We start from the raw sequence: 27255 nt of genomic DNA on the forward strand, positions 1-27255 counted from the left end.
TCCAGAAAAACACAAATAAGAGACAGTCGAAGACAAGCAAGATTGAAAGAAGAGCCAAACGCCAAAACCCCAGCACAGTGTACCATTTACAAGCCCACGCGATACATCGAGCACTATCACCATGGCACCGGTGCCAGCTATATCACCCAGTACACTCGTCGCTCGACAGGCACCATCGCCATGGAGCGCATTCACGGAGGGGGGTGATCGGCCGACACGTGTCATGTGCCTTGCGATTTTCATCGTCACCATGCTTGTCCTTGGCCTCGTCGTCTACACAGGCCGCCGCTGGGAAGAGTGCAATGGCAGAGGTTCATTAAGACGACGCCTCTGCCACCGCTGTCGGGAAAACGCCAGCATACAGGCGGACAGGCCTCAAATTGGTCCGGAAGGGGATATTGAGTTGAGTGCAAGAACAAGAGGGAAAGAATGGGCGGGTACAGTCTCATGGCATGGGTCCAACATGCTCAATACGTCATGGGGATGGATGAATTAGCAACTATTTGCTGGCACATCCATCGCCATCGGTACATAGTTTACTTGTCAACATAGTTTCATTTCAGCTTGTTTCCAGAAATGTTGATTTAATTTCGCCAAAGAAATACATTTTCGGTTATCCATAGATCCAGAGGGGGGAGGTGCTATTATATCATCTAACTTAGCCGCATATTGTTTTACATTCAAACCAAAAATACACGAGGCCCCTCTTTGCGTCCATGAAATCATCCATAACAGACATCTCTCGATTGAGATTTTATGCTCCAACGCCGGTTCCGCAAACCATGATATTAAAAGACATGGGTGAAGTATTTTGAGTGGATAGCAGCAGTGGCTGAAGGGGATATGAGTACAGGTACAGGAAAAAATACAATGAGAAAATACACGCATGCCACTCTCCGCGCTTCTCTATAATCGGAACGGTCACTTTTTGGGGAGTATTGTAACAGGAGGTGAGCGTTAAATGGAGAAACCATTTAAGGCTTGGTCTCATCCTTCTTCTCGCCCTCGGTCGACTGCTGCTCACCCGAAGCCTGCTCGCTGGAGCCAGCCTCGTTGCGGGCCTTGTGCATCTTGTCGAAGAGGTTCAGGCTGGCAACCTGGAGCTCGTCCGTCTTCTCCTTGATCTCGGCAGCGGTAGCCTCACCCTCGCCAGATTGGCTCTTGGCGATGAACTCACGGAGGGCAGTGATTTTCTCCTTGATGCCATCGGCCTCGGTCTTGTCGAGCTTGTCGGCGTACTCGTTCAAAGCACGCTCGGTATCGTTCAGAACAGAGTCGGCGCGGTTGGCAGCCTCGATGGCGAGTTTGCGCTCCTTATCCGCCTCGGCGTACTTCTCAGAGTCCTCAACCATCTGCTGGATCTCGTTGTCAGAAAGACCAGAGCCCGAAGCAATGGTAATAGACTGATCCTTGTTGGTGGACTTGTCCTTGGCGTGAACGTGGACGATGGAGTCGGCATCAATGTCGAATGTGACCTCAACCTGGGGAACACCACGGTGGGCAGGGGGGATACCAACGAGCTGGAAGTTGCCCAGGAGCTTGTTGTCCTTGACGAGCTCACGCTCACCCTGGTAGACCTTGATCTCGACGGCAGTCTGGAAATCAGCGGCAGTGGAGAAGACCTGGGACTTCTTGGTGGGAATGGTGGTGTTACGGTTGATCAGACGGGTGAAGACACCACCAAGCGTCTCGATACCGAGAGACAGAGGAGTAACATCGAGGAGGAGAAGGTCCTTGACCTCACCCGAGAGGACAGCACCCTGGATAGCGGCGCCAATGGCAACAGCCTCATCGGGGTTGACCGACTTGGCAGGGTCACGGCCGAAGATGCTCTTGACCGACTCGGCGACCTTGGGCATACGGGTCATACCACCAACCAGGATAACCTCCTGGATCTCCTTGGCCTGGAGGTTGGCATCCTTGAGAGCCTTGCGGACGGGCTCGATAGTGCGAGTGATGAGAGGGTCCACCATCTTCTCGAGCTGGGCACGGGAGAGCTTCATGTTGATATGCTTGGGGCCAGAGGCGTCTGCAGTGATGAAAGGCAGGTTAATGTCGGTCTGGAGAGAGGATGAAAGCTCGATCTTGGCCTTCTCCGCAGCCTCACGGATGCGCTGGATAGCCATGCGGTCGCCGGAGAGATCCAGACCAGAGGTCTTCTTGAAGTCGGCAACCATGTGGCGGACCAGGTGAATGTCAAAGTCCTCACCACCCAGATGGGTGTCACCGTTGGTAGACTTGACCTCGAAGACACCGTTCTGGATCTCAAGAATGGAGATATCAAAGGTACCACCACCAAGATCGTAGACAGCGACGACGCTGTCAGCCTCCTTCTCGAGACCGTAGGCGAGGGCAGCAGCGGTAGGTTCGTTGACGACACGGAGAACGTTAAGACCGGCGATCTGACCAGCATCCTTGGTGCTCTGACGCTGAGCATCGTTGAAGTAGGCAGGAACAGTGACGACGGCGTTCTTGACAGGCTTGGAAAGGTAAGCCTCAGCAGTCTCCTTCATCTTGTTGAGGACGAAGCCACCAATCTGAGAGGGAGAGTATTTCTGATCGCGGGCAGAAACCCAGGCGTCGCCATTGCTGTGCTGCACAATCTTGTAGGGGACCTCCTTAATGTCGCGCTGAACCTCAGCGTCGGTGAACTTGCGACCGATCAAACGCTTAGTAGCGAAGAGAGTGTTCTCAGGGTTGACGACAGCCTGGCGCTTGGCGGCGACACCGACGAGACGCTCACCATCTTCAGCGAAAGCGACGACGGAAGGAGTTGTGCGGGCACCTTAAATACTGGTTAACGGACGTCGCAAAAGCGCGTGGTCATCAATTGGATGCTTACCCTCGGAGTTCTCGATGATGCGAGGGACCTTGCCCTCCATGATGGCAACAGCAGAGTTGGTGGTACCCAGATCGATACCAATGACGGAGCCCTGAACCTTCTGTTCACCCTCAGAGGCAGCAGTCGACTCGAAGCGAGCGAATCTGGATGCCAAGGGGGCTCTGAAGGCCGCCTGGCGGGCAGCCAAGGGGGTAGCTCGGGGAAGCTTGAAAAAAAGTCAGCCATTGGGCTTGCACCAGCAGACTTAAGGAGGAAAAAAAACCTACAGCTCTTGAAAGACGCGAAGCGAACATCTTGAATATTAATGAGGGGTATTAGAAGGAAAAAGAAGACAGCTCGCGCAACAAAGAACGGCGCAAGAAGAGAGTGATGAGAGGATGATGAAGAAAGGTGATGGAAGCGGAATGGGAGAAGGGGAAGAAAGCGAAAATTTCTGGCGCAAAGAAAAAGCACTCCTGGCCCCCAGTCATAGAAGCCGAGAGAAAGAGGCAATGAAGGGGCCGGGTCCACCCGTCACTGGGGCTGGTGACGGCCAGGAGGGAGCGGAAAATTAGAAATTCCGAGATTAACACCCAAAGCGACTGGAGCTGTGGCTGGAGCTGCCTGGAAGGGGAGCGACGGCAGGTGGCTGAGCACGTGACGGGTATCTAGAGGGCAAACGATCGATAGAATACTTGCAGCTTTCCACGGACACAAGCGTGGTTAATTTAATCTAAATCAGCGACGGCAGAGGAAAATTGCATCCGGTCTCAAAGGCTGAAGCAATAGCTCCACAGAGTTTGCATGCTCTCGAGCTTGGCCCAGAGCTCTGCCCCTCGCCGTAAACGGCATTGGGGAGTGGCTGGCTCGGATGCGCCTGCTTGGTACTGTAGAGTCACTCGTACCCCTTACCGACCAACCGAGGAAATAAACATTTGCATGGCCATCCCGCATAGGTGAATGCCTTTTCTCTAATCCCAAACTAGATGTTACGTTTATCGGTGACTACAGGCTGGGGGGCTCTGTGCCTGTTTAGGTAGGTCGGGAGGTCAAGCGCACCAGATCTGTGACGTGGTACTGATTACTAAGGGCCTGCCCCTGCATCCCCGGATGCGCCTGGACAGTGGGCAGTACCACTATTCGCTATTTTGGGGGGAAGAGGAGGGCCCTGGACATGGGGACCTTGGGCGCTTTTCGGAACTGTGCGCAGAGCTCTGATAACAGTCTTCAACGCCTACCTAAGTAACTGTAAGTAGTGGCCCAGCGCTATCAGTAGCAACTTGCCTCTAGTACCTGACCATGCAGCCAAGTTGGGTAGGAGCCTAAGTACTCTTGTTTGGGCGGCGCTCGCTGCTCTGTCCCAAGTCCGTCCACACGCGCTCACCTGCAGACTTTCCCCCCAATTTTGGCTTTACCAAGACCCGAGGGACGTCATTTACTCCCATCGCACGACCTAATCTCGCCCTGTGCCTCATCTCCGTCTCTCCATCACCTCCTTCATACCGCCGAATCAGCCCATCCTCATCCACTTAAGCAACAATTCCGATCTGGGCACGTCTTGCGGACATCTCGTGCTGTACCTTTCATCTTCGCGCCTCTTCTCGTGGCCCTCCGGTAGCAAGCGGACCTGATACCCCATCTTGGCGCACTCGATTTTTCGATTCTGGCTTTCGCCACTCGGTGGCACAACGCCGCGGCTGGTACATCGTTGCGATTAATTTCGTCCAGTCATCATGACTGCGAAGGATGATGCAGGGTTGGTCTCAAAATCGTCACTCGCTGCCCGAAACCGTCGCTAATTGAGCACGCCTCTAGATACTGCCACACAGACAGCATCGTCTCCAGCAAACGGCGGAAGCACTATCGGATCCCTGTTCGCTCACAGTAGGTCCTCCCAAAAATCGCATAAATCCTCTCTAGCCAATCTCTCTAACGGTACAATCATCAGACATTGGCAACTCCGGTCCCTCATCTCTGCCGAAAAACGCCACCTCATATATTTCCCGGGCGGCAACGGCAGCAATCATGTCCAAAGGCTGAACACCTCAACACAAGAGTGCGAAACGATCAAACTTCTTACATTTGCACCTCGATGTCTGGTCGCCGAGAACGGTTGGCTATGCTGCGGAAGTGAGAGTGGCGACTTTGTCGCCATTCGCCTCGACGAAGGCAGCGACAGCAGTAATCCCAACACACCGCTGAATCTGGATCCCGACGCTCGCCTATCGTTGAACCTGGAATCTCGCGAGGAGTCACTTCTCTCACTCATAACTCAAGCCCGACGATCAAACAAGAGCCTGATTGCGAAAAGCGTCAAGCTAGCCAACGACCGCGTAAACTGCATCACCATGTGGTTCCCTGGGGCGCTCGCTCCTCCTGATGATGGAGCCTACACGGAACCTGTTGCTATTCTAGCCAATAATGACTGTACCGTGACTGTCATCAGCCTGCGCGACTTCGACCAGAGTGACAAAACAACCCCACTCGACGTCGTCACATACCCCGATTTTGTCAACCGTGCAACCATCTCTCCCGACGGGCGCATCATGGTCGCAATCCTGGATGACCCTTATCTCTATGTTCATGTTCGTGTGGTGAAGTCACACCAGTCTGGACGTTTGCCTGAATATACCTGGGAAAATCGCCGCAGACTAATGCTTAAGAGTCAGAAAAAGGGCGACAGAACAGACAGCCGTGGAAGTTTTGCCGCTTGTTTTTCGAACTCAGGCTCCTATCTTGCGGTTGGTACGCAACATGGAGTCATTTCTATATTCGATGCCGAACTGTTACTAGACATCGATGCAGAGCCTCTCATCACAACCTTCGAGTCCTCCCGACCACGAAGCGGTCCAGGCGCAATCCGCGACATGGCCTTCTGCCCGGGCCCATTCGATATTCTGGCTTGGACAGAGGACCGAGGGCACATCGGTATTGCTGATGTGCGGGCAAATTTTATTGTGCGCCAGATTGTAGACATTAGTGTTGATGCTGATTTCGAGCATGTCAGCATCTTCGACCGCAATACCATCGACCCTAGGCTGCTAGATGGCCAGAATTCTTCCAGGAGAGATGGTAGTCAATTGGCTCGGGGCGGCTTACCAGCTACTAGACGAGAAGGAGAAGGCCGGGTCGACACTCTGAATCAGCCTCTCACACCGAGTGAGACGATGGTGCTGGAGGCCATACAAGGGGACCGTCGCAGACGAGATCGGATAACGCAGCGGACTGATGGTGGAGATACCACCATGACTGACCCATCTTGGTCGTATATTGCAAGCTTGCGATCATCAAACACTGAAAACGATTCATCAAGGGCTCGTCAGCGCAGTAGTAGTGTCACTCGCGGAAGTTCGGAGACGCTCAACTCCTATCGAGAGCAGAGAGAACGGGAAAGGCTTACAGACCGAGTCAGAAACATTCGGCAACTTGGGAGAGATCCAAGCGACAGACTTTCTGGACGACGAGATCAGAGATGGATCGACAGGCTCGGCGAAACTGTGGCTGCTATGCGAGAGCAACGCGAGCGTGAAGGGGATCGTCCTGACTCGGCGTATCTTAACGTTCTCGATATTCTGCAGGCAAGAGAGAGAGTTACTGGAACTTCTACAGAGACCGCAACCTCAAGCGCGACAGGAAACACAACGGGAACCGCAACGGTAACCGGAACCGCATCTGGATCTCGTCCTGCGACCACGACTGCCAGCACTCTCGCCAACGATGCAGAGCGCGATGACTCCTCTCTCCTAGTACCTCTCGTTAATCAAGTTGTTACTCGATGGGAGGAAAGCGCGATACGAGGGACTCTTGCAACGGAACACGCTGGTCTATTTGAAGTGCCCCCTTCGCCCGATAACACTGCCGGACTTGCTTGGAGTGACGATGGCCGTACCTTGTGGGTAATGTCGCTTCCCATCGACTAAGTTTTATTGCTAACACGTGTGAGTAGATTTGTGGGTGCTCAAAATGGTATTTACGAATTCCATATCAACACTCAAAGTCGACTTTTTTTCCCTAGCATGCAGATGCGCTGAGCACAAGTCGCCCATCCGCACACCCACCCTTTCAGTTCTTGTCTATCGTTATTACTGTTCAATATCCTTTCGTTTATATAACATTAGCATGCGCTTCATACACGGACACGGAGTTGAGTTGATTCTTGACCCTTTTTTCCCCGGATGTATTCATTGTTATTCTCAGGTACAGTGAGTGCCTGTGCAGTGGCGTGGCGTGTCATGAAGACGGATGAGGCCATGTCTTGGTGGCTCGTCTGACGGTTAGCTAGCCGCGTTTACACGAGGGCGTGTGTACGTGCATGTGCGTGCAGCTCCGGCTTGTCTCTATTTTGTCTTCGGCGGCTAGCTTTATCTTTGGATGAGATGTGAGTTGTTAGGTGGCTGCTGTAGCCCTACACTGGTACACTGTGGATCGGTAGTTGTAGACTTTGGGCGCAGAATACCCACGAGAGTGTCGTTGATAATATATTACAGAGCGTCCTATGCAACGTGACATATGTACTAGGCCTTGGCATGTACAGACCATATAAACCTGCTTAAACAGAGAGAAAACCACCGGATGTACGCGGAGCCCCCCGACGCAAGCCCCCCCCCTTTCGATGTCAGAGGTCAGAGTACGCTACAACCATCAAAGCATCATTGATACCATTCGCATCTACAGGCAATCATTATCCGCCGCGCGCGTTCCCGTACAGAATGCCCTCCACCCTCTCAGCAATGGCCAGCGCGCTCGTCAGGCCGGGGCTCTCGATGCCCAGCAGGTTGACCCAGCCGCGGTACCCCTCCTCCTCGCGGACGACGAAGTCGACGAAGCCGGCATGGTCGGGGCCGGCGAGCTTGGGCCGTATGCCGGCATAGTCGGGCTCGAGGCACGCCTCGTCGATGCCGGGCAGGTAGGTGCGGATGGCGGCGACGGCCTCGCGCAGGCGCGCGGCCCCGCGGGGCGTGTCTCTGCTCAGCGCCGCGAGGTCGTCCGGCCTGCGCACCCACTCGACGTCCGGGCCGAAGCGCATGCGGCCGCCGAGGTCGAGCGTCAGGTGCGTGCCGAGGCCGCCGAGCCCCGGCTCCGGCACCGGGTAGACGAGCCGCGACACGGCGGGCCGCGACGCCGCGTACGAGAAGTAGTTGCCCTTGGCGTAGTGTAGCGTCACCTGCCGGTCCGGCGGGGCGATCATGTTGTGGATGCGCGCGGCGCCGAGGCCCGCGGCGTTGACGATGGTGTCGGCCGTGATGGTCGACGTCGCGCCCGTCGCGCCGTCGCGAACATCCACGGCCCAGCCGCCGACGCCGCCACTACCACCACCCTCCTCTGGACGCACGCCGACGACGGGGGAGTTGAGCGCCACAATGCCGCCGTCCTCCTCAAACAGGCCCGCCAGGCACGTCATCAGCCCGTGCGAGTCGACGATGCCCGTCGTCGGGCTCTCGAGCGCGCCGGCGGCCGCCACGACGCCCTCGCCGTCCCGGTCGACCTCGGCCGCCGAGACCCAGCGCGTCGGCACGCCCAGCTTGTCGCGGCAGACGGCGTGGAAGCTCTCGAGCGACGCGCGCTGCGCGGGCGTCTGCGCGACGATCCACTTGCCGGTGCGGCGGTGGTCGACGCCGTACCGTCCGCAGAGGTCGTACAGCAGGTCCTTGCCGCGGATACACAGGCGCGCCTTGAGGCTGTCGGCGCCGTAGTAGATGCCCGCGTGGATGACCTCGCTGTTTCGGGAGCTCGTCTCCGTGCCCAGCGCCGCGTGCCGCTCGATCAGCACCGTCGAGCCGGGGGAGCGCTGCGCGAGCTGTCGCGCAACGGCTATGCCGACGACGCCGCCTCCGATAACCTACAACAGAAAGTGTTAGAAGTTTGCATTCAGAAAAACCGTTTCAGCAACTGTTTAAAGGTAGTTTCAGAAAGGGTTGCTTATCACGACCTCTGTCAAAAGATGCTCATGGAAGCAGCCAACCAGCATCCGGCGACCTTCATCATAAAAAAGTCGGCGGCCTCGCAAAAATGTGATTTCAATGACTCGAAAATCACATCATCAATGCCGTACTCTACACCCCGTCACTGCGAAAACCAAGAATCCTTCCTGAGTTTTGAAACATTGAGCTTCGCAGGGTGATATGCACGAACGGCTCGGCCCCACGAACAGGAGGGGGAGGAGGGCCGTTGGTGTTTCAAGCACAGCACACCCCGGGTGGGCGTTCGAGACAGTCCAGACGGCAGACACACGTCTAGGGGAAGGGGGAGAGGCATCTCGATGTGCAAGTGCAAGGGGGCGGACGGGTGATCGTGTAGGTTTTCAATACATGGGATGACAAGAAACGTCTTACTGCATGGGTGAAATCAGCGCGCGGCGCAGCCGTCGCACTAAAGCGGGCTCGGGTCGACGCAGAGCATGGTTTTGGTGACCGCGACGCCAGCGCCAGTGTTGCTCGCCTGGCCAGCATCGATGTGGTGACTTTTGCTGGCCTCTTCTGATTAGCAATGCGGTGATGGAGGTTGTGTGTAAGTTGAGTTTCGGATAGGTAGCCCTTCGGCAAGAGAGCGGACTACACACCGTCCGTCGGCTTGGTGGGGATTGACAGATCCTAACGCGACGCTCGGCAATTGTGAGGAAACAACTTAAAAACGGAAGAATCAAGTTTGAAGTTCTCCGAGGTTTGGGATTGACCTCTGCCGTGTCTCGTCTCATTTTTCTCTTTAAATGCATTAGCACCGCCGTGTGTGGAATTGATCCGCTGTCGCTTTACCAAGCCATGTCGGACCTAGTCCGTCAAAACAACGGCCGGAACACCGATGCATGTCCATCGTTTGACGTCTCTTTTAAAATGGAGCATTGCATCCAATCAATACTGGGTAGCAATAGAATACATTATCAGAGGCATAAAAACTATGAAACACTCGATGCCTATCTAGCAAAGCCATTCGACTCGAGGGGCACACTGTTCGATCGTCCTGTTTATTGTACATCAATCGTAACACGCCAAAAACTCCAAATAAAAGATTGTGCAAATTGAATGCATCGTAGGAGCCCAGTGGTCTTCCAGCCGCTCATTGCTTCAAGAGTTTCCTAGCTCGAATTAATTAACCCTATGCGTCGACGTCGGCAGCTTCGACCGCGGCATTGGCCGTGGGATCGGCCATGGAACTTGAGCGGCCAAGGCTCGACGGAGTGGGAGGCTCAGTCGATCCCTGAGCAGCCGAAAGCTCAGTGAGTTGCTTTTCTGCATCCGCGTTAGCATACATGGTGGCGCTGCACGTCCGTCGGCAAGCTTACGAAGATCAGCTATGCGGTGCTTCAACATCTGGTTCTCTCGAGTGAGCATTTGCGCCTCTGCCTGGTAAAAAGCGCTCTCGTCGCGCCCGCCCAAGGCCCAGTCGCCGCTCTCGGCACTGATCGAGGTCGATCGTAGTCTTGGTGACGCTCCGCGGCTCGGCGTCCGCGATCGGCGATGGAGGTCGGCGCGGGCCATGTCAAGAGACGGCCGGTGATGGAACACGGGCGAGCGGGGGTACGATCCAACCGGCGGGGTCGGCACAGGCCCATGCGAAACAGGCGCCGCCGGGCGGTCGGACACAGCACTACTGTCCTCGGCAGAGGCGCCGTGGCTGTTGCTCGGGTTGCTGGCCTGAAGCCGCTGAAGTTCGAGCTGCTGTTGACGAATCATCTGCAGCAGCCGATTCTTGGAAGGGGAGCAGGCCCAAGTTAGCAAGGCCTCGTTGACAAGAGGCAACGCGCAGTATGACTTACTACGTGGGCTTCTTGCTCTGCCTCGAGCTCCTGGTGCAGCTCTCCGAGGCTCGGGGCCCTGTGGTGCTGCGGGATGCCGCCATGTTCGGATACCATCTCGCCGGGACCGGGGACGGCGGGGTCGTTCAGCTGCAGATTCATCAAAACGTTTGAGCGACGCCGGCCCGCATTAGAGGAGGACCGATGGCCGCGGGCAAGCGAGCTGGTCGACGAGTCTGCTGGTGCTGGGTCAGTGTTATTGTAGTCACCAACGCGGGGACGTGGCCGACGAGGCGGCAGCTTACGTGGTGAGAGCTCTCGATTCAGGCCAGCGTTCACCGTAGCAGCCGCTTGCAGAGAGGTGGTAGAGGGTCCCAGAGGCGAGCCGGTAGGCGATCGCGACCGCTGGGGAGCTGATGCGTCCGCATTCGAAGCCATGCCCGAGGGATGCCTGTTCGAAAGGCACGGCGTGATGTCGAGTGGTTTGGGTAAGGGAGAGAGACTCTCGTTGTTTGCTACCTTTCACCCTTGCTACCTAGGTAATCAATTTGGTGGCGGGGTACTTCTGTGTGTGTAGCGTCAAAGAGTAGTTCCTGGTGGTTACGACGAGGGGCGATTGTCGCTATTTAACTATTAAATCAGTCAAATGGAATTGGGGTGGACGAGAATTCCCATGACGTGGAAAGCGATGATGAGTCGCATCAACGGCAGCATCGGCGTGTTGTCGGGTCCAAGTCACCAGATCCGACGTCAATGGCGGGGCACTGCTGCAACAAAGTTGTGGCGGAGTCTCTCGGCAACCTTGGAGCTTAACCTACACCAACTCTCCTCCAAACAAGCTCCAGCTCTGCACAGTCGTTGCGAGGTCACCAAACTGCACTTGTTTTTATTGTACACTTTCACCTCTCTGTTGCAAACTGGCGCGGACATGTCCATTTTTTCAAGCTTTATTTGTTGGCTGTGCTTATGGCTGTGCTGTCTAGGCAGTGGGCTCAGAGAAGCGCCGTCGACGACGTTTATTTCCACGAGTTTGAAAGAATACGAATGATGGTATAGGAATTGATGGATGACATCATTCCAGAGTATAGCCGTCGATACGTGGTAACCGATTCAAGCACAACACGCTCATCTTCAACTCACCTCGCCAGTCTCATAAGCTGCGTTGGAGAACCCAGTCGCAGTTTGCATGCACTGTGTTTCAGAAAATACAAGGCGGCACAAAGTGAGAATTATGCACAGTCATAATTAGAACCACGTAATGCAGCCTTTTTCAACCCAAGGTTCAGGCTTTCATCAGTCATTGACACGTGTTTGACGCTCTAGGCAAACGCTTTTGAAGGACATCCTCGACGACTCAACACTACAGTTGGTGTAGAGTAGGTAGGGGTCATTGCCACCCTGCTCATTCTTACTACACCAAATCTATCATAAGCTGTACATATAGCTCCTATCAATAGCTGGTATATAACACCAAGTCGCGTGCCACGCGACGAAGCTTAGAGGGAAGCACCAGCACAAACACAGGCAGCCAACGTCCAACTTCTGCTCCAGTTCGGCATCATGGATTACCATTTCAAGAACATCAACCGTCCTAGCAACGACAAGGAATCCCCCCCCCTCCCTCTTCTTTGCCAAACATGTTATTGGTAGGCTCAAAACACATAAACGTCATGAATCGCCTGTGGCAACAAGGACATCCACTGTTTGCGTTATAGCCAGCCGCCTGCGCCACCATGATAGCTGCCTACGTTACCATGACGAAAGCTTTAATGAACAGCCTGTGCTGTATTATACCCCTTTGACTGGGAACGCACTCGGCGCTCAAAAATGCGGCGGCCATCCCGACGCAGGCGGCAAGTACTGGTAAGCGCTGCAGCGGTAACAGCCTCGACGACGAGTTTAATTTGGCACATCGGTTCCGTGATATGCCGTCAACACCGCTTGTTATACCGAAACAAAGTTGCACGCATTCGATACGCGGGATAAAGGCACGTAGTTTCCTTTTAATCTTTTCATGATTTCTCCATCTTCCACCTTCCACCTTTCATAGAAGATGGAGAGACTAGAATCGTAGCATAACAATCCTTCGGAGTCTTTCTCCTCCCCAATATCACCGTGAAGTAAACAGCGGCAATTGATAGAGATTCTGGCTAGTGCGCTGCACTGACGCCCATAACATTCATGCTATTGGGGTGTGCATATAGGGTTGTTCTCACGTCATTGTGTTGGTTACCCTGTAGCTGTGGAGCAAACAAAAAAACTTGGCGATCGACCAAAGTGTTTCTTTGTCCCTACAAACCGTTTCGCGTCTTTGTTCCGTCTTCCGACGCGCGCCACACTACTTGCTGCTAGAGTCGGAGTGGGATGAGAAAAACACGTAGCAATCCGGCGTTGCCATGACGCGACTTGGCTGCAGGGATGCCTGCCTGCGTATGGAAACGGACGGGCGTTGTTTCGCCCTACCCGATTTCGATGTTCACAAAAAAGCTGCAGGCGTAGATGAGGGCGATAAGCGTTGAGAATTGCTGGGACCAGATCAACATGAAACAAAGGTCGAATCTATTTTTATTGAGATAGGGCCATTTTGTTTTTGTCACCTCAACGGAAAACGGTTCTGAGAATTTCAGGACCGCCGCCAAGATAGCACGGACTAGTCAGCGCAACGGACAAAAGCCATGTGGCAAGCTGTCGTACACGGGACGCTTCTCGTGTAGAGGGGTACGCCATCTGAAGCCCTCTTTTTTGTGCATTGCATGGAAAGCGCAGCCTGCGACAGCTCGTGCAGTTATGCTTTGACATCCCTACCCGAGTCCGTCTTCCCGCCTGTCACGGCGCACCTCTCGTCCGCCTGCTCCTCCTCCCGCAGTTCGAGAGCAGGCAAGACGGAGCGAGCATAGCCTTAAGATATCACGGCCGGACTCACTCAACGGAGACAAGGTCCGAGCTATAGACGAGCAGGCGTCAACCCTGTCGACGGCGGAGCCTCCTCCTCTGCCCCTACTTCCAACTATTATGTAAGAATGAACAAAGAAAACAGCAAAGCGATGGAGTGATCTTTTTTTGTGAGCAAGCATGGCAAGCAAGCGAGCAGAAACGGGCTGCGGACCGGATGGGATGAAACTTGCGCGGGATCCAATGGTCTTGGGTAGCCTTGTGTTACGGTGAGCGACTCTGTGATTGGGAGGAAGGGATAAGGGGTTTGATGCTGTCGGGTTTGGGATTTATTACAAAGGGATGCCAATTCATAACTGCAAAGTTTTTCTTCTTGCTCGAACGAATAACCTGCTGTGGTGGAAGATGAGCAGAAAGTGTGCAGAGAGTGGTGGGTATCGCGAGTGTTTGGCCTTATTCGGTGCCCATGAGGGATGAAAGAAATGTGGCATGTTTCCTGGGGTCACTTGCATGGGTATCCCTTCAATACTCGACGGCATCGATGTCGACTTGCAACCACGAGTACATCTGCCGTGGACATACAAAACGTGGCTTGTGTACGTTATGTAGGAGAGCCACTCGGCGCACAGACGTGCATTATTTCCACCAGGGCAGGTTACCTGGACGAGCAGCTCGCCAGCAACCGAGCACGCGGGAAGGGGCTTGATTATAGATTTTCGTTCCCAGACTCAGCTACTTTTAGTTTCGAGTACTCGATTTGGTGAGCGGTGAGCGTCATGACTTGTCGAGGTGCTCAACGCGGAGCAAGGTTCACGATACCTGCTGTGTAGCGCGAGCGACTTGAGGAACGTGTGGTGGCAGCGCCGTGAATCAGGTGTATCGACAATGTTCGTGTGAAGAAGGACATGGCGGAAAGAAGTGTTTCATCGTCAGTTGGCATATTCAGATGGTCGGGCGCGCACAGCTCCCGTCCCGCATGCCCACAAAGTAAAGGCGTGTGAAGTGTTGCAACTCTGAAACACGACTCTGGCCGGCGAGTCTCCTGCACAAGAGGACAACCGGTTACGACCCCTGTAAGTAGACGAGACCTGAGCGTACGTATACTAGGAGGGCCAATTGCAACGTCTGATTCATCTTCCAGCAATTTCAAAGGTTCGAAAATTTGGTCTGATGGCTCCTCGTTAAGTTTTTCGGGCGCCTCCAACTTAAGCCCCCATGCCCCTTCTTCAACAATCGTGCCTGCGGTGTGCGAGTGTCAAGGTGCGAACGAGCTAGCTCGAGGCCCTGGTGAGCGAGCAAGCATTGTACGACTAGAGCGCCATTGTGGCCCACCCGGCGTACAACCGAGGACCGGTGCGTCGGTACTTGACAAGGGCAGATGGACAAAGATTGAAGCAAGGAGAAGGGATTTTGAAGCTGATCGGTAAGATCGCCTTCGAGTCGGCAACCTTCAGAACCTGTGCGAATCGGAATCGCCTTGTAGATTTCGCGGGTGAGATGTATCGGAGCACGGCATAGTTTTGAGTGGGCACGACTCGGGATGATTACTTTTTGTATTAGTAGTCTGCACAAAGTTGACTCGTAAGAGCTCCAGTTGTGGCACCTAGAGTTTGGAGACTAGGAGCTACACACGCGAGAAACGTTGTTGTTGAAGGAGAAGGCGAGTGGTGCTGACGCGGACCAAGCTGGTTTGGGGCAAGCTTCACCCAGAGCAGGACGGCGCTGCCAATCAACTGGACTGGGTAGTGGGTGAAGCTGTAAAGCCAAAGTGGGAAGGCATACGAGGCCTGTGATGCGAAAGACGGCGCGGTAGCACAGACTGTGGATTTCCGAGTCATGCAATCAAGATCCCGAAAGACTTGATAGCCGGCAAAGTAACTGGGCATGACTCTTTCAGGGTCTAGGTTATATTCTCAAATATCTGCAGAAGACAGAAGGTGAAATACTAGGTTTTCTGAGCGGGACAACATGACATGGACTGAAGAGCAGCGATAGAAAGCGTGCGAGGGCCGAGTTGGAGAAAGGCAAATTTGGGCCATGAAATTTGTGATAATGTGATGGCTCGTTGGTAGGGTTGTGAAGAGGGTGACGATGACCTGCCCTGTCTGCTATTCATACCGAGGTGGGTGGATGTATGGTGGTTGTTTTGTCATGGTTGATGAATGTTCTTTTTACAACTGTTGAAGAGCTGCATGCTGTCTTTCATTGATTTTTTCCTTTTCCCTCTTGTGAAGTGGAATGAGACGATGCATCCCGAGACGAGAGGCAACGAACGCAGTATCGTCTGTCCATCTCCATCCATCACCCATCCATTCACTCGGCAATTTTGAATCAGGCAAGCGAAGCAAAAAAGAGAGCTCCGTCTAGGTCGGCAAGATGACAATGGATGGGCCTTTTTGGCGTCGGATTTCGGTTTAGCGCATGTGATGAGTACCATAGAGTGGCATTGTAGTGGAGATTGTGGACGCCTCCGGAAGAGCGCCCCGGAGTTGGATGGAGCAAGGCCATGAACGCGCTGGGGGGAGGATTTGCGCTTGGATCCCTGTTGCCTAGCTGCTTAGTTGGTAGGCATTTGTACACGGCGAACTGCGGACGCAGAGTCCTCGGTAGAAGGCTGATTGGCGGGCGGCGAGGGGCGCAGGGAGGAGGTGTGAAAAAAAGAATGAAAAATAGAAAATGTGTGCTCGTTGTTTATTAGAGGGGAACATACGAGAGACAAGAGGGGCAGAGCTTGAGCACAATGGCAGAGAGGGAGAAGCCGGGACTTGAGCCTGCACGGGGGGGCTGTGCAAGCACAAAATATGCAAGGGCATGTTTTGGCACATTTCACATTTCACATTTTGGTGCCGAGTCGGGGCCAGGGTTGCTAAAATGGCCCTCTGTGCATGCAGTGCGTATCGGTACGGTACAGGAGGACAATGCATACACATGGAATCGTACCTACCAACTTGCCAACCTAAGTTACTCCTTACTTATTCTTAGTGGTATTCTTAGTAGGAACATGGTATCCGGTAGGTATGAGTAGCTTGACATATGCACCCCGTATGGATACAGACGACAGTGCGGGACATGGATAAAGGGAGATGATCCCTGCCCATCTCTCTGCTTGGGTGCTGAGTACTTATGAACAGTAACTCATCTAAGTAATCAGCAGTTACCGGCACCGACTGATGCATCGATGCACTGATGCAGCCAGGCAGTGTGAGCAGTGAAGTGCCGTGCGCGCGCCGAGGCTCTGAGTACTGAGTAATGCGAAGCAATGCACCAGCTGTGTTAAATGTGGTACAGAGGTACCTGGGTACAGACCTGCCAATAACCCACCACCTTATGCAAAATGCACTCCTTATGCAGCTTCAGGTTTGGCATCGACATGCCCGGATGTTTTTTTTTTTTTTTTTGTTTCATTGAGACGAAGCGCACAGAGTAGAGATGACAAGAGCCGTACCAGGATGGATACAAGCTGAGCGGTGAGAATTAATACTACCGTCTTATTACCCGCATTACCTACGCATCTTGGGTAACCTGGTCATGAATACCGGTAGAAGTGACCAACCAAGCTGCTGGGCCTTGGCCGCAACCGTCCACCATCGCTGTCATAACAACTTAGGTACAAGCCGCTGTGACAGCCTGCATGGCCCTACGGACCCCTGTAATGAGGGGAAAGGAAAAAAAAAAAAAAGCCGCTGGTGGGTTCCTAAATTCAGTCCAAGGCAGGCCATTTTCTATTACTCTCATCCCATTGCGGTCGTAATTAGCACTGAACACGTTTCTTGCTTTTTTTTCTTGCTTTTTCTTGTTCTTGTCCTTTTATTTTTATTATTTCTATTATTCTTTTCAAAACAATAATAAATCACCGTCTAATTTATTCTTCGTTGGGTTTCTTCTTTTCTCGTAAGTGCAGCCCTGGTTTGGAGTGAGTGCCCCTCAAAAAGCAAAAAGAAGAAAAAAGAAAAAGAAAAGAAAGCCATTATTGTTTGTGCAGTATTAGTTAGATGATTGGATGGGTTCGCCAAGTTTGATTATTGGATGAGTTGATAATATATGTCATGGCCGTTTGCACTGCCCTTTGGCCGCCGAGGCTGACAACCGACTGCCGGCCAGCAGGATCCTCGGTGTCGTCGATCCGCTGTTCCAGGTACCAGATTGTGGACCGCGGGTACATACATACAGCCTAAGTACAGGGCAAGCAAAACCCAGCATGCCAGGCCACGGACAGACAGAGTCAGCGACTTGCAGCGCTCTCAAGCCTCAAAAAGAAGGAAAAAGAAAAAAAAAGAGGCTGTTTTTGTCTTGGGGCTCGGCCGAGGAACAAGAAAGAGACCCAGCGCTCCACCGAAAAAGTGACCAAATACGGGTAATCCGTTCCTTGTACCTGCTTTTCTCAAGAGACAGGCAAGCAAGACATGGCAACGGAGGAGACAGGTAATACAGGTAGGTACTTAGGTTGGAAGAGGCTGCCTTGGTACCTTGCGTATGTACTTGCCATGCATGCATGGACAGAGACTGATTACAGATTACTTGGCTACTTATCAGTATCTTCCCTTCTTCCTTATCGGGCGAGGCAAAAATCACAACTCCAAAACAATCCCGCCATCACCATCACCAAACCATCACCACACCATCACCATCGTCACCATCGTCACCAAACCCATCCTCAAACGCCGCCTCCGTTGCCATCATATCAAGCCATCCCATGCTATCCCGCACCACACACCACTCTGCGCTACACCACCACGCTACTGAGTACTGTACTCAGTACGCACCACACCAGCATCCGTCAGGCTCCATCCACGCCATTCCGCCCACCCTCGATCCACCCTCCAAACCTTGAATCCGCGATTGCCCACACCCACGCACGCCCCCTTCCTCCGCCCCATCGTCCACTAGTCCAACGAACCCTTGTCCTGGTCGCCTTGCCCGCCATCAACTGTTACGCGTTGTCCGTGTCTGTCGCTGTCAGTTGAGAGCCCGTTCTCAAGCTGTGTCGCCCTCGCCCGTCCCATTGTCCTCCACGAGCCTCGCCAAATCTTATTAACACCCTGCCACCTCTCGTCCACCTATCCGTCCATCTATTCATCTATCCATTGTGTGTTCTTTTGTTCCTACCTTTTCGCCCGACAAAACTCTCCTCGCCAACCTGCGAGCCAGCCTGGCATACTAGTCATTCCTTTCATCCTCTGCATCATAACCACGACGACGTCGACAACAACAACAACAACAAAAATTTCGGCACCCTTGCTTGTCCTTCACCTGCTTGGTTGTTCATGCGCATCATCCTTCCCTCTTCATCTTGAGATATCGCTTGCTCTCCTCTGCCAATGATATCCTGTTCGACTGATTAATTAATTCTCCGCCGCATGCTTGCATGCCCACTCCAAATTTCCTTGAGCATTGTTTTGCCGGCATCGCCTTGCCCCCTCGCCTATATTTGAGTCACTGTCTTAGAATCTCGACCCCATCATCCTCCACTCGCCCCAAAACCTGGGTCTTTGCTTACCTGCCCTGCCATGGTCGCAACGGTCAACAACCGAACCCTCGTCGCCCATTGTTGTGATTCTGCCCTCGCCGCACCTGTGGTCGGCGCTCTTGCTCTTTTACACCTGCATTGAACCTACCTTCTAATTGCCCAAGCTTCAAAGCTTCACATACACGCCGCAGCTTCTGCCATGCCTCCCGAGGAGGCATCTACCGGCATCGAAGGCCGAAAGCCCTCGCAATACCTCTCTCTGAGATCTCGCCGGTCTAATCGCTATCTTGCTGATGCCACCAAGCAATCGACGCAGGAGGAGGAACCTCCGTTACCACAGCAGCAATTCGCTCCCAATCTGCTATTGCAGCAAACTCTCGCCCCCAAATCGTCCAAGCGAAGTCTTCGACACATATTTAGTCGCTCGAAACTTGTCAAGGAGGCCGAAAACCTGGCCGCCGCTCTGCCATTCCGCCGCCCTGATCTACGTGGTGCTGAAGATGCTCTCGCCGACAACCGCAGTGCTTCCAATGTCCACATCCCGCTCGTCGCTGAACCCGACAACTTGGCCGCCTCTGCCAAGAGGGCCTCGTCCGTGCCAAGAGCCCGATCTCTTCGTCGCCAGAGCCAAGCACCGCCGCCTGCTATCCCGGGTCGCAAGGGCTCTTTCCAGGATACTGCTTCCCACGAGTCGCTTGCTGCTTGGGAAATGCCACAGCTTTTCAAGGCGTTCCCGCAAACTATTCGACAGGCGACACTGCCTGCTGTCACAATGTCCACGGAGATGGTATTGCGACTTCACGAAAAGAACATCTCTGCAGCTGTCGCATCCGACCAGCTAACCACGGAGGAGCGCGCCTCCAAAGACAAGGCCAAGAAGAAGCACGGCAAGAACCCGTCACTATCCAACCTGCAGTGGACCTCCAAAATCTATCTCTTGACTACTTCAGGGCACCTACTGCAATATTCTGGCACAGGCAACTATGACCGCTTGCCAGAAAAGGTTCTCAAGCTAAGCCACACGTCTGCTGCTTTTGTTACAGACTCTATTCCAGGACAGCACTGGGTTCTTCAAATTTCGTCAACGACGGAGCCCGACTTGGCCACCGCAGCGAACGAATCAAAGTCAATTCTCTCCAAGTTGTCAATTCTTGCCGGGGAAAAGCGTGAAAGCGCCAACATCTTGATGGTGTTCGAGAGCCCTGGTGACTTGGATAGCTGGATGGCTACCCTGCGCGCCGAAATCGAGAAACTCGGCGGAAGGCGCAAGTTGTCTGAAACCGGCGTGCCGGAACGTTCTGCTGCCCCAAGACAGGCACCCCGGACCATGGTCGTGCGAGACTCCATGCGCTTCTCTAGAAGCCCCAGCCGCCAAAGAGGAAGTAGCGGTGATGATGACTTGACACTCAGAGTCGCCGATTCTCAGCATAGCAGGGGCCAGAGCTTGGACGAAATATCGACAACCAACAGCGTGGTATCGCAAGATGGCAGACAACTCGACAGCTTGCGCGATAGCAATGGAAACCGGCTCTCCTTTGCCTCTGCCGATAGGAGAACTGCCGTGACCTCCGCTGCCTCGTCTCCAGAGCGCTCCCCCATTGCCGAGGCGTTTCCTCGTGACTCATCCGAGACAAGTGATTCCCACGAGCATAAGTATGGCTCAAGGAAGTTTGATGCCAAGCCTCGTCCCAACGCCTCTCTCATTGCCAACCGACGCTCCACTATGCAAAATGCTGGCCTCTTCATCGATGTCCGCTCTGACAATCGTAACTCCCAATCCGAAGAGGACTCCTGCTCATACAAGCCAGGCGATGCTCAGGAATCTCCGACCAGCCTCGTTACCCCCAATTTTAGCGTACCGCAATCGTCAACCCGGCGATTCTCTCACATGCGCATCAATTCGTCCAATTCACAGTCTCCCCCTTCCCCAAACACAGCCACCTTTGCATCGCGAATGCTCCGGTCAAAGCCACCCCCCGTGCTGCGATCGTCAAGACCCCTCTCCATGGTCGCAGACCACCAGTCACCCAGAACGGAGCTGCCCGCACGACCACCTACTGCTGACGGCACCAGTCATTACAGACTGTCCCCCGTCAAGGAGCAAGCCAGAGAGCAACGCAAGCGTTACTCGAGACGGCACAGCCCGCGCAGCTCCGCGGACGGCAAATCCGATATTGCCTCTCCACGCGTTAGCTTGGCCATGAGCGACCGCGTTACATCCCCAACGCCAGGTCATCGAATCAGTCCCCAACGAAGCCGTCCCCCGGTCACCAGTCTGCGAAGGGGTGGCTTGGACGGTGATATGCGGGCTATGAGCGGTTCTCAGCGCCTTTCTTCCGCATCCCATGGACTGGCGAGTGCGCCAGTTTTTGCCTGGACTTGGGATACTTGCCGCCGCCAATCCACCACGGCATCATCCCCCCCTGGGTCACGTACACCGCAGAAGGAACCAAGGCGGGCGAGTGTCAATACAGGCTTCACACCACCTGGACACCGCCGCCACTCGTCGTCAGAGGACTCGCGACCGGTGTCGGTTCTTCCACCCATGCCGCCGCCACCTTCGGGTCCCCTGCCTGCGCTGCCAGGTTCGGCGACAAGCTCCCAGACAGAGAAGGATCGAGCTCTGTTGAACCGCCGGAGTATGCCGCAAATGATGCCTCCTCCAGTTCCCCCGCCGCTGCGAGAACTGCCTCCCCTCCCACCAATTGCATCCGTGCGGGTGTAATGTGACACCGCCGCAGTACTAGACCTTGACCATCATCGGGCTCGAAACCTTTACGTTCCAACAAGCGTTGTTGTCTTATTACTACACCATTATTTCAAAAAACCTCAAAAGCGCCGTACGCTGGTGCTGGCACCAGTCAATTCAGACACGAGCCACAAGTTGGCCGACTCCAATTGGCGCCCACGATCATTGATGAACACAAAAGCCTTTTCCTTTTAAGCCCAGCCTAGATGGCAGGAACCACACTCTTTCATTTTTCATTCTTTTTTTGTTTTTTAACATCTCTCGTTATCATCTAATGATGCACTATCCCGGTATTCATCGGGGTAGATGAATGACATATTATGAAATCTTTTGTACCATTTGTTTTTTTTTGTTGGATATTGGATGACTTTGAAGACGTGCTCGAGCGCAATGTTGTACGAGGGGCAGGTGCAAGATGGATGATGGACGGCGATTAGCAGCGTATGAATCAACTTATTAACATATACTCTTTGCTCTTGGGTGGAATGTGTGCGTGATATAGGCTATCATATGGAGAAGCGTTATGAAGTGGTGTCCTTTTGACTAGTGGTTCTAGACATGACAAGAAAACCTACGGAATTGGATCCAGGATATAAACATGGTATCGCTGGTCAACCCGTATGCCCATGGACACTTCAATGCTGCTCCGAAGGTCGTGTCTAGATACGAAGTTGTTACAGTTGTAGCATCTGTCACGAAGGGATAGGTGGTCTTGACCATTCAGTTCATCTGTTCAGAGTTGCTTGAAGTCTCTTCAATGGGTCAAAGCCTATCGAAATGCATGCTGCCAAAGGCATCCCGCCGTGGACTGGCGTGCGGGGAGCGGCCAACAAGCATCCTCACGACAGCGGCCCCATCATTCATTACGACGCGTGGTGGACGACGGCGGCGGAGCATCAAGACACAGACCTGGAACAAGCCGGAACTCCGGGAGAGAGGCCTGTTGAACTTGACCGAGTCCTTTGCTACCTCTCTCTCCCTCCTCCGCCTTCCCCTCTTTCTTGTCGTTGTTGACGCTAGGCAAACAAGGCCCACGGCGAGTTGCCTCTTTGGGGGGTTTTTCCTGTGACGGCGGGCGACCGGAGCAAGCGACACGTGTAAAAGAACGAGTGCAACCTTGGACCGTGAAGAGTTGATTGCGACAATCTATAGTTGATTGCAATCTATATACTGTTTAGGTAGGTATCGCGGCGAATCAAATCAACGTGCCGCTCAGCGTCGCATCTGCCGAATGACAAATAGAGGAACTTATGTTCTACCGAGATGAACGATGCAACGGCCGATATACAATCGTTCCTGTCTCCCCGCATCATCTATTTTTTATATTTTTGTCTTCTTCCCGCCCTCCCCTACTTTTCTTTTTTGCTAGAACGACTCCTTTTTTCTGCTCTTGCAAACTCTTTTTTACCTTCTTCAATGGTCCTCTTTCAGCCGTGCCTTGCCTCTATGCACGACTTGACCTGAACGCAACTCGAAAAACCATGCCGCTGTCGAGAGTCTTTGTATTTGCCATGTTGGCGGGTGCCGCCTTGGCGGACGTGGCCTGCCCGGGGCCGGCGCCCAAGGCGAGTCCTCTCGCGGCCAAGGGCGTCTCCTGGAAGGTCCTCACGAACCAAGTCAGCCACCCGCGGCAGATTGTGCAGGATGCTCTCGGCAACCTCCTCGTCACCGAGGGTAAAGGAGTTCGACGCCTTGAGCTTGACAAGGCAGAGGGCTTGGACCTCTGCATCAAGAACACGACCCAGCTTATAACTGATCCGACGGTATGCTGCTCGTTCCATCACCCATCTCAATTGTCGACTTTTGGCCATTTTCCTTTTCTTTTCTTGTTTCTTTATTGTCCCGCGCTCGTTTTGTGACGTTTTCCTTGTTTACCCGCGGGGGATGTGCTTTTTCTTTTTCTTTTTTTTTTTAAAAAAAATTAATTCTTTTCTTAGCTGAACCACGGTCTTGCTCTCACGGCCGACGGCAAAACCCTCTTTGCCTCGTCATCGACAGACGTCTACGCGTACACGTACGATGCCGCGACCGGCACCGCCGGGCCGGCGCGCAGCGTCATATCGGGCATGAAGCAGACGGGCCACGTCTCGCGCACGCTGTACGTGCCCCCGGAGAACCCGGACCTGCTTCTCGTCCTGCGCGGCTCCAACGACAACGTGGACAAGGACACGGCGCGGATCGAGTCGGGCCGCAGCCAGCTGCGCGTCTTCCAGATTGACGACCTCCTCGGCAGCAAGCAGGCCGTCGACTACACAGAGGGCGACGTGATGGGCTGGGGCCTTCGTAACAGCGTGGGTGTGGGACAGGACCCTACCACGGGACACATTGTACGTGGACTTGACGAGCCCCGGGGGGAAGAGGGGCTGACAATGTTTTCTCTACAAACTGCAAGACGAAAACAAAGTCATTTACATATGTATATGAAAAACAGGCTAACCGGACTGGCGCCAGTGGACGGTGGAAAACTCCATCGACAACATGCACCGCTTCGGCGACGACATCCACAACAGCAACCCCGGCGAGGAGCTCAACTTTCACGGGCGGCCCAACGACACCGAGGGCTACCACTACGGCCGCAACTTTGGCTACCCGGGGTGCCTGTCCGTCTTTGACCCGACAAACGTCAAGGACTACGCCAACGGCACCCGCGAGCCCGAGGTGGGAGCGCAGTTCGCGGGCGACTTTTTGCCGCAGTACACGGACCTGTGGTGTCGGCGGCACGCCACGCCGCCGCGCATCACGTTTGGCTCGCACCTGGCGCCTCTGGATATCAAGTTTTTGCACGATGGTAGCGCGGCGCTGATTTCGTTTCACGGAAGCTGGTGAGTGGTGCTTTCTTCTGCCCTGGTGTCTTTTCTCTCTCCCTCTCTCTCTCCCCCCCCCCTCTCTCTCTTTTCTTTTTCTTCTTTTCTTCTTCTTTTCTTCTTTCCAGTATTCCCCCCACCCTCAGGGCCGGCCATTTCTGACCTCTTGAGATCCCAGGAACCGTCAACCACCCAACGGCTACCGTCTCAGCCGCGTCTCGTTTGCCAACGGCAACCCCGTGAAGCGTGCGCAGGAAGCAGACGCGGAGGAGATGCTCCTGTGGAACTCAAACAACGCAGACTGCCGCCGCAACTGCTTCCGGCCGGTGGGCCTGCTGCTGGACAAGCAGAGCCGGCTGTTCATGACGAGCGACGCCACGGGTGAGCTGTTTCTCGTGACGGGTACGCACAACAAGGGTGTCACGGCGAACCCGTAGGCCGAGCGAGTCTGTCATGAATTTGGGCATTGATGTGTGTTGTCTTGGAGACGTATTGAGAGTCATGAAAGCTAGTCTAGCAAAAGAAGAAGAGAAAAAAAAAGAATAAACTGTGCGACTTGTTGGAAATCGTTTCTCATATGACTATCTGTATGGCCAAGAAAAATAAATAAATATGTACTCTTTCCACATTGCTATTTATATACATTGAAAGACTCATCAAAAGTAGGCGGTTGCGCAATGGTGTTTGTTGACTCGACTGACACGATGCCACCCCCAAACTCTGGCCTTCAAAACTTGTCCTGGTTGGCATTCTGCATCAGCATGTTGGAGTCGGGCTTGTACTTTTTGGAGAGCAAATTGACGTTGTACTCGACGTCGAGGACGGCGCCGGCGGGGTCGGCGCCCGGGGCGAGGGGCGTAAAGTGCAGCAGCAGGTCGTCCTTGACGGCGCAGGCGGTGTCGGTCTCGAGGTAGGGGTCGTCGTCCGGGTAGAGCTGGGCGGTGACGCCAATGTAGTCGTCGTGGGTGACCATGACGTGGATGTGGGCGGGGCGGTAGGGGTGGCGGCCCATGATGCGGAGCAGCTCGGCCGAGGGGCCGGAGGTGTCGATGGCGTACTCGGTGGGCTTGAGGCAGTAAAAGGCGAAGCGGCCGCGGGCGTCGGTGCGGAACTTGCCGCGGAGGTTGTGGCGGGACTGGTTCTCCGGGTCGTGGGCGTCGTACTTGCCGTTGGTGCTGGCCTGCCACATGTCGAAGACGGCGCCGGGGACGCCGCGCCCCGTCTCGACGTCGCGCACCACGCCGTGGAAGTAGGTCAGCTGCCCGTCGGCCGGCATGTCCTGGACGACGCTGGCGCCGAGGTCCCGGAACGGCGTGTCGGGCGACCAGAACGGTCCGAGGATGGACGACGACGTGGGGACCTTGCCGTCGGCGGCCTCGACTTTGTGGTTGATTTCATCGACGAGACTGTTGAGGAAAAAGAATGTTGTTGGCGGGCGAGTCTTTTAAGAGGAGGAGGAGGAGGAGGAGAAGGGACTTACGATTCGATGCCGAGAATGTCGCAGAGACGCCACGTCTCGTTGCGGTTCTTCTTGTAGGCCTGGCCGAGCGAGTTGACATAGTTGACGCCAATGATCCACTCTTCCTGCTTGAGCTCGACCTCGCGGCAAAAGTCGTGCATGTGACGGATGAGAGAGGTGAGGATCTCGCGATGGCGGGGCTGGGTGTTGGGGCTCATGAGATCAATGACGTGCTGGGTAAAGTTGGGATCAAATTTGGACTTTTTCTGCTCGTGAACGCCATTAGTACCATTAGTACCGTTGGTACCGTTGGTGCCGTTGGCGCCATTTGTAGTCATTGTTGAAATTGTGGTTGTGTGGTGGTGGTGGTGGTGGCGGACTGTCTCTGTGCGTGCTGTGTGTCTGGATCTATGTAGTATACACGTGTGTAGGTATGTATATGTATTGTGTCAAGGGCCTAGAAGGACGTTGTTCGGGAAAAAAACAAAAGAAGGCGCGGGCAAGGGGCATATGTGGATGTGTTACAAAAAAAGAAATTCCGCGTGGACGGACAAGTCGGAACCAGTGGCGGCAAAGGTATTATAAGTAAAGCGTGAAACGTGGAAAAAGGCATTGCCGGTACAGAAGCCGGGATCGAAGCCGGGGAAAGTGGAGGGGGCGGGGCCGTGGATCACGGCGAGCGGGAGCGGCAATTCTGGTCGGCCCTTGGGCGCGCACAAGGAAAGAGAGGGGAAAAGATAAGGACGCTAGTAGGAAGTGTAAAGGGAAGGGAACGGAAGGAAAGAAAAAAAAAAGGCATTTTTTCGGATAATGTCATGGCAAATTTCGTCGATGCGGGCTTTTACCCAGTATTCCCCGAAAGCCAACCGCATGGATTCGCGAGCAAAGCAGTTTAGCGGCATGACTTGTGGTGTGTCCCCAAGATGCGGGGGAGCGCAAAAAAAAAAAAGGAGAAAAGGAAAAGAGCGTGATGACGATTAGGATGGGCTTGCATTCTGCATGTCACCTCTCAGGGTAAAACCGCTTTGCGCGTACCGAGTAGCGAAGACTGGCAAAGGCAACAATTTTTACCGGTATTTTCTGCACGACTCACTGCTTTGTTAGTCGGTAGATGTAACGGATATTGTCTTTTGTGCCCTTTTCCCTCTATTTTTTTTGTCCCAATTCGTTTCCAGCAATCAGTGTCGGAGCCGATGCCGGCCAATTTTTCCATCTCGGGGATTTTTACTGCCCGGGCCACGGGCTGCGTTACTGATTTACTGGCTACGTTGTAGCGCCCGCGACACACAAAGTTTGTATTGGTGAGCCTGCTGACCTTGCGGCGACGGGCG

The 27255-nt window shown here is 54.0% G+C and overlaps 6 protein-coding genes across 6 annotated transcripts; 3 read left to right on the top strand and 3 right to left on the bottom strand.

Moving 5' to 3' along the window:
- Positions 1–974: 974 nt before the first annotated feature.
- V2A60_007541 (heat shock protein 70 family) lies at positions 975–3135 on the bottom strand (the record flags this gene model as incomplete). The annotated part of the gene is made up of 3 exons (XM_083258825.1): positions 975–2785; positions 2843–3047; positions 3109–3135. The coding sequence occupies 3 exons, from the start codon at positions 3133–3135 to the stop codon at positions 975–977; spliced, it is 2043 nt and encodes a 680-aa protein (XP_083114951.1).
- Positions 3136–4554: 1419 nt separating this feature from the next.
- On the top strand, positions 4555–5962 carry V2A60_007542 (uncharacterized protein; the record flags this gene model as incomplete). The annotated part of the gene is made up of 5 exons (XM_083258826.1): positions 4555–4577; positions 4637–4705; positions 4770–5406; positions 5491–5893; positions 5931–5962. 5 exons carry the CDS (start codon positions 4555–4557, stop codon positions 5960–5962), a joined length of 1164 nt encoding a protein of 387 aa, XP_083114952.1.
- A 1540-nt stretch (positions 5963–7502) lies between these two features.
- V2A60_007543 (FAD dependent oxidoreductase) lies at positions 7503–10991 on the bottom strand (the record flags this gene model as incomplete). The annotated part of the gene is made up of 5 exons (XM_083258827.1): positions 7503–8660; positions 9926–10047; positions 10101–10506; positions 10575–10789; positions 10859–10991. The coding sequence occupies 5 exons, from the start codon at positions 10989–10991 to the stop codon at positions 7503–7505; spliced, it is 2034 nt and encodes a 677-aa protein (XP_083114953.1).
- An 8120-nt stretch (positions 10992–19111) lies between these two features.
- On the top strand, positions 19112–21637 carry V2A60_007544 (uncharacterized protein; the record flags this gene model as incomplete). Its single annotated transcript, XM_083258828.1, has 1 exon — positions 19112–21637. One exon carries the CDS (start codon positions 19112–19114, stop codon positions 21635–21637), a length of 2526 nt encoding a protein of 841 aa, XP_083114954.1.
- A 1505-nt stretch (positions 21638–23142) lies between these two features.
- On the top strand, positions 23143–24902 carry V2A60_007545 (uncharacterized protein; the record flags this gene model as incomplete). Its single annotated transcript, XM_083258829.1, has 4 exons — positions 23143–23424; positions 23599–23988; positions 24113–24483; positions 24644–24902. The coding sequence occupies 4 exons, from the start codon at positions 23143–23145 to the stop codon at positions 24900–24902; spliced, it is 1302 nt and encodes a 433-aa protein (XP_083114955.1).
- A 290-nt stretch (positions 24903–25192) lies between these two features.
- V2A60_007546 (Intradiol ring-cleavage dioxygenase) lies at positions 25193–26262 on the bottom strand (the record flags this gene model as incomplete). Its single annotated transcript, XM_083258830.1, has 2 exons — positions 25193–25871; positions 25946–26262. The coding sequence occupies 2 exons, from the start codon at positions 26260–26262 to the stop codon at positions 25193–25195; spliced, it is 996 nt and encodes a 331-aa protein (XP_083114956.1).
- Positions 26263–27255: the final 993 nt, after the last annotated feature.

Source organism: Cordyceps javanica, chromosome 5 (assembly GCF_051103115.1).
Source record: "Cordyceps javanica chromosome 5, complete sequence".
Taxonomy (NCBI): domain Eukaryota; kingdom Fungi; phylum Ascomycota; class Sordariomycetes; order Hypocreales; family Cordycipitaceae; genus Cordyceps; species Cordyceps javanica.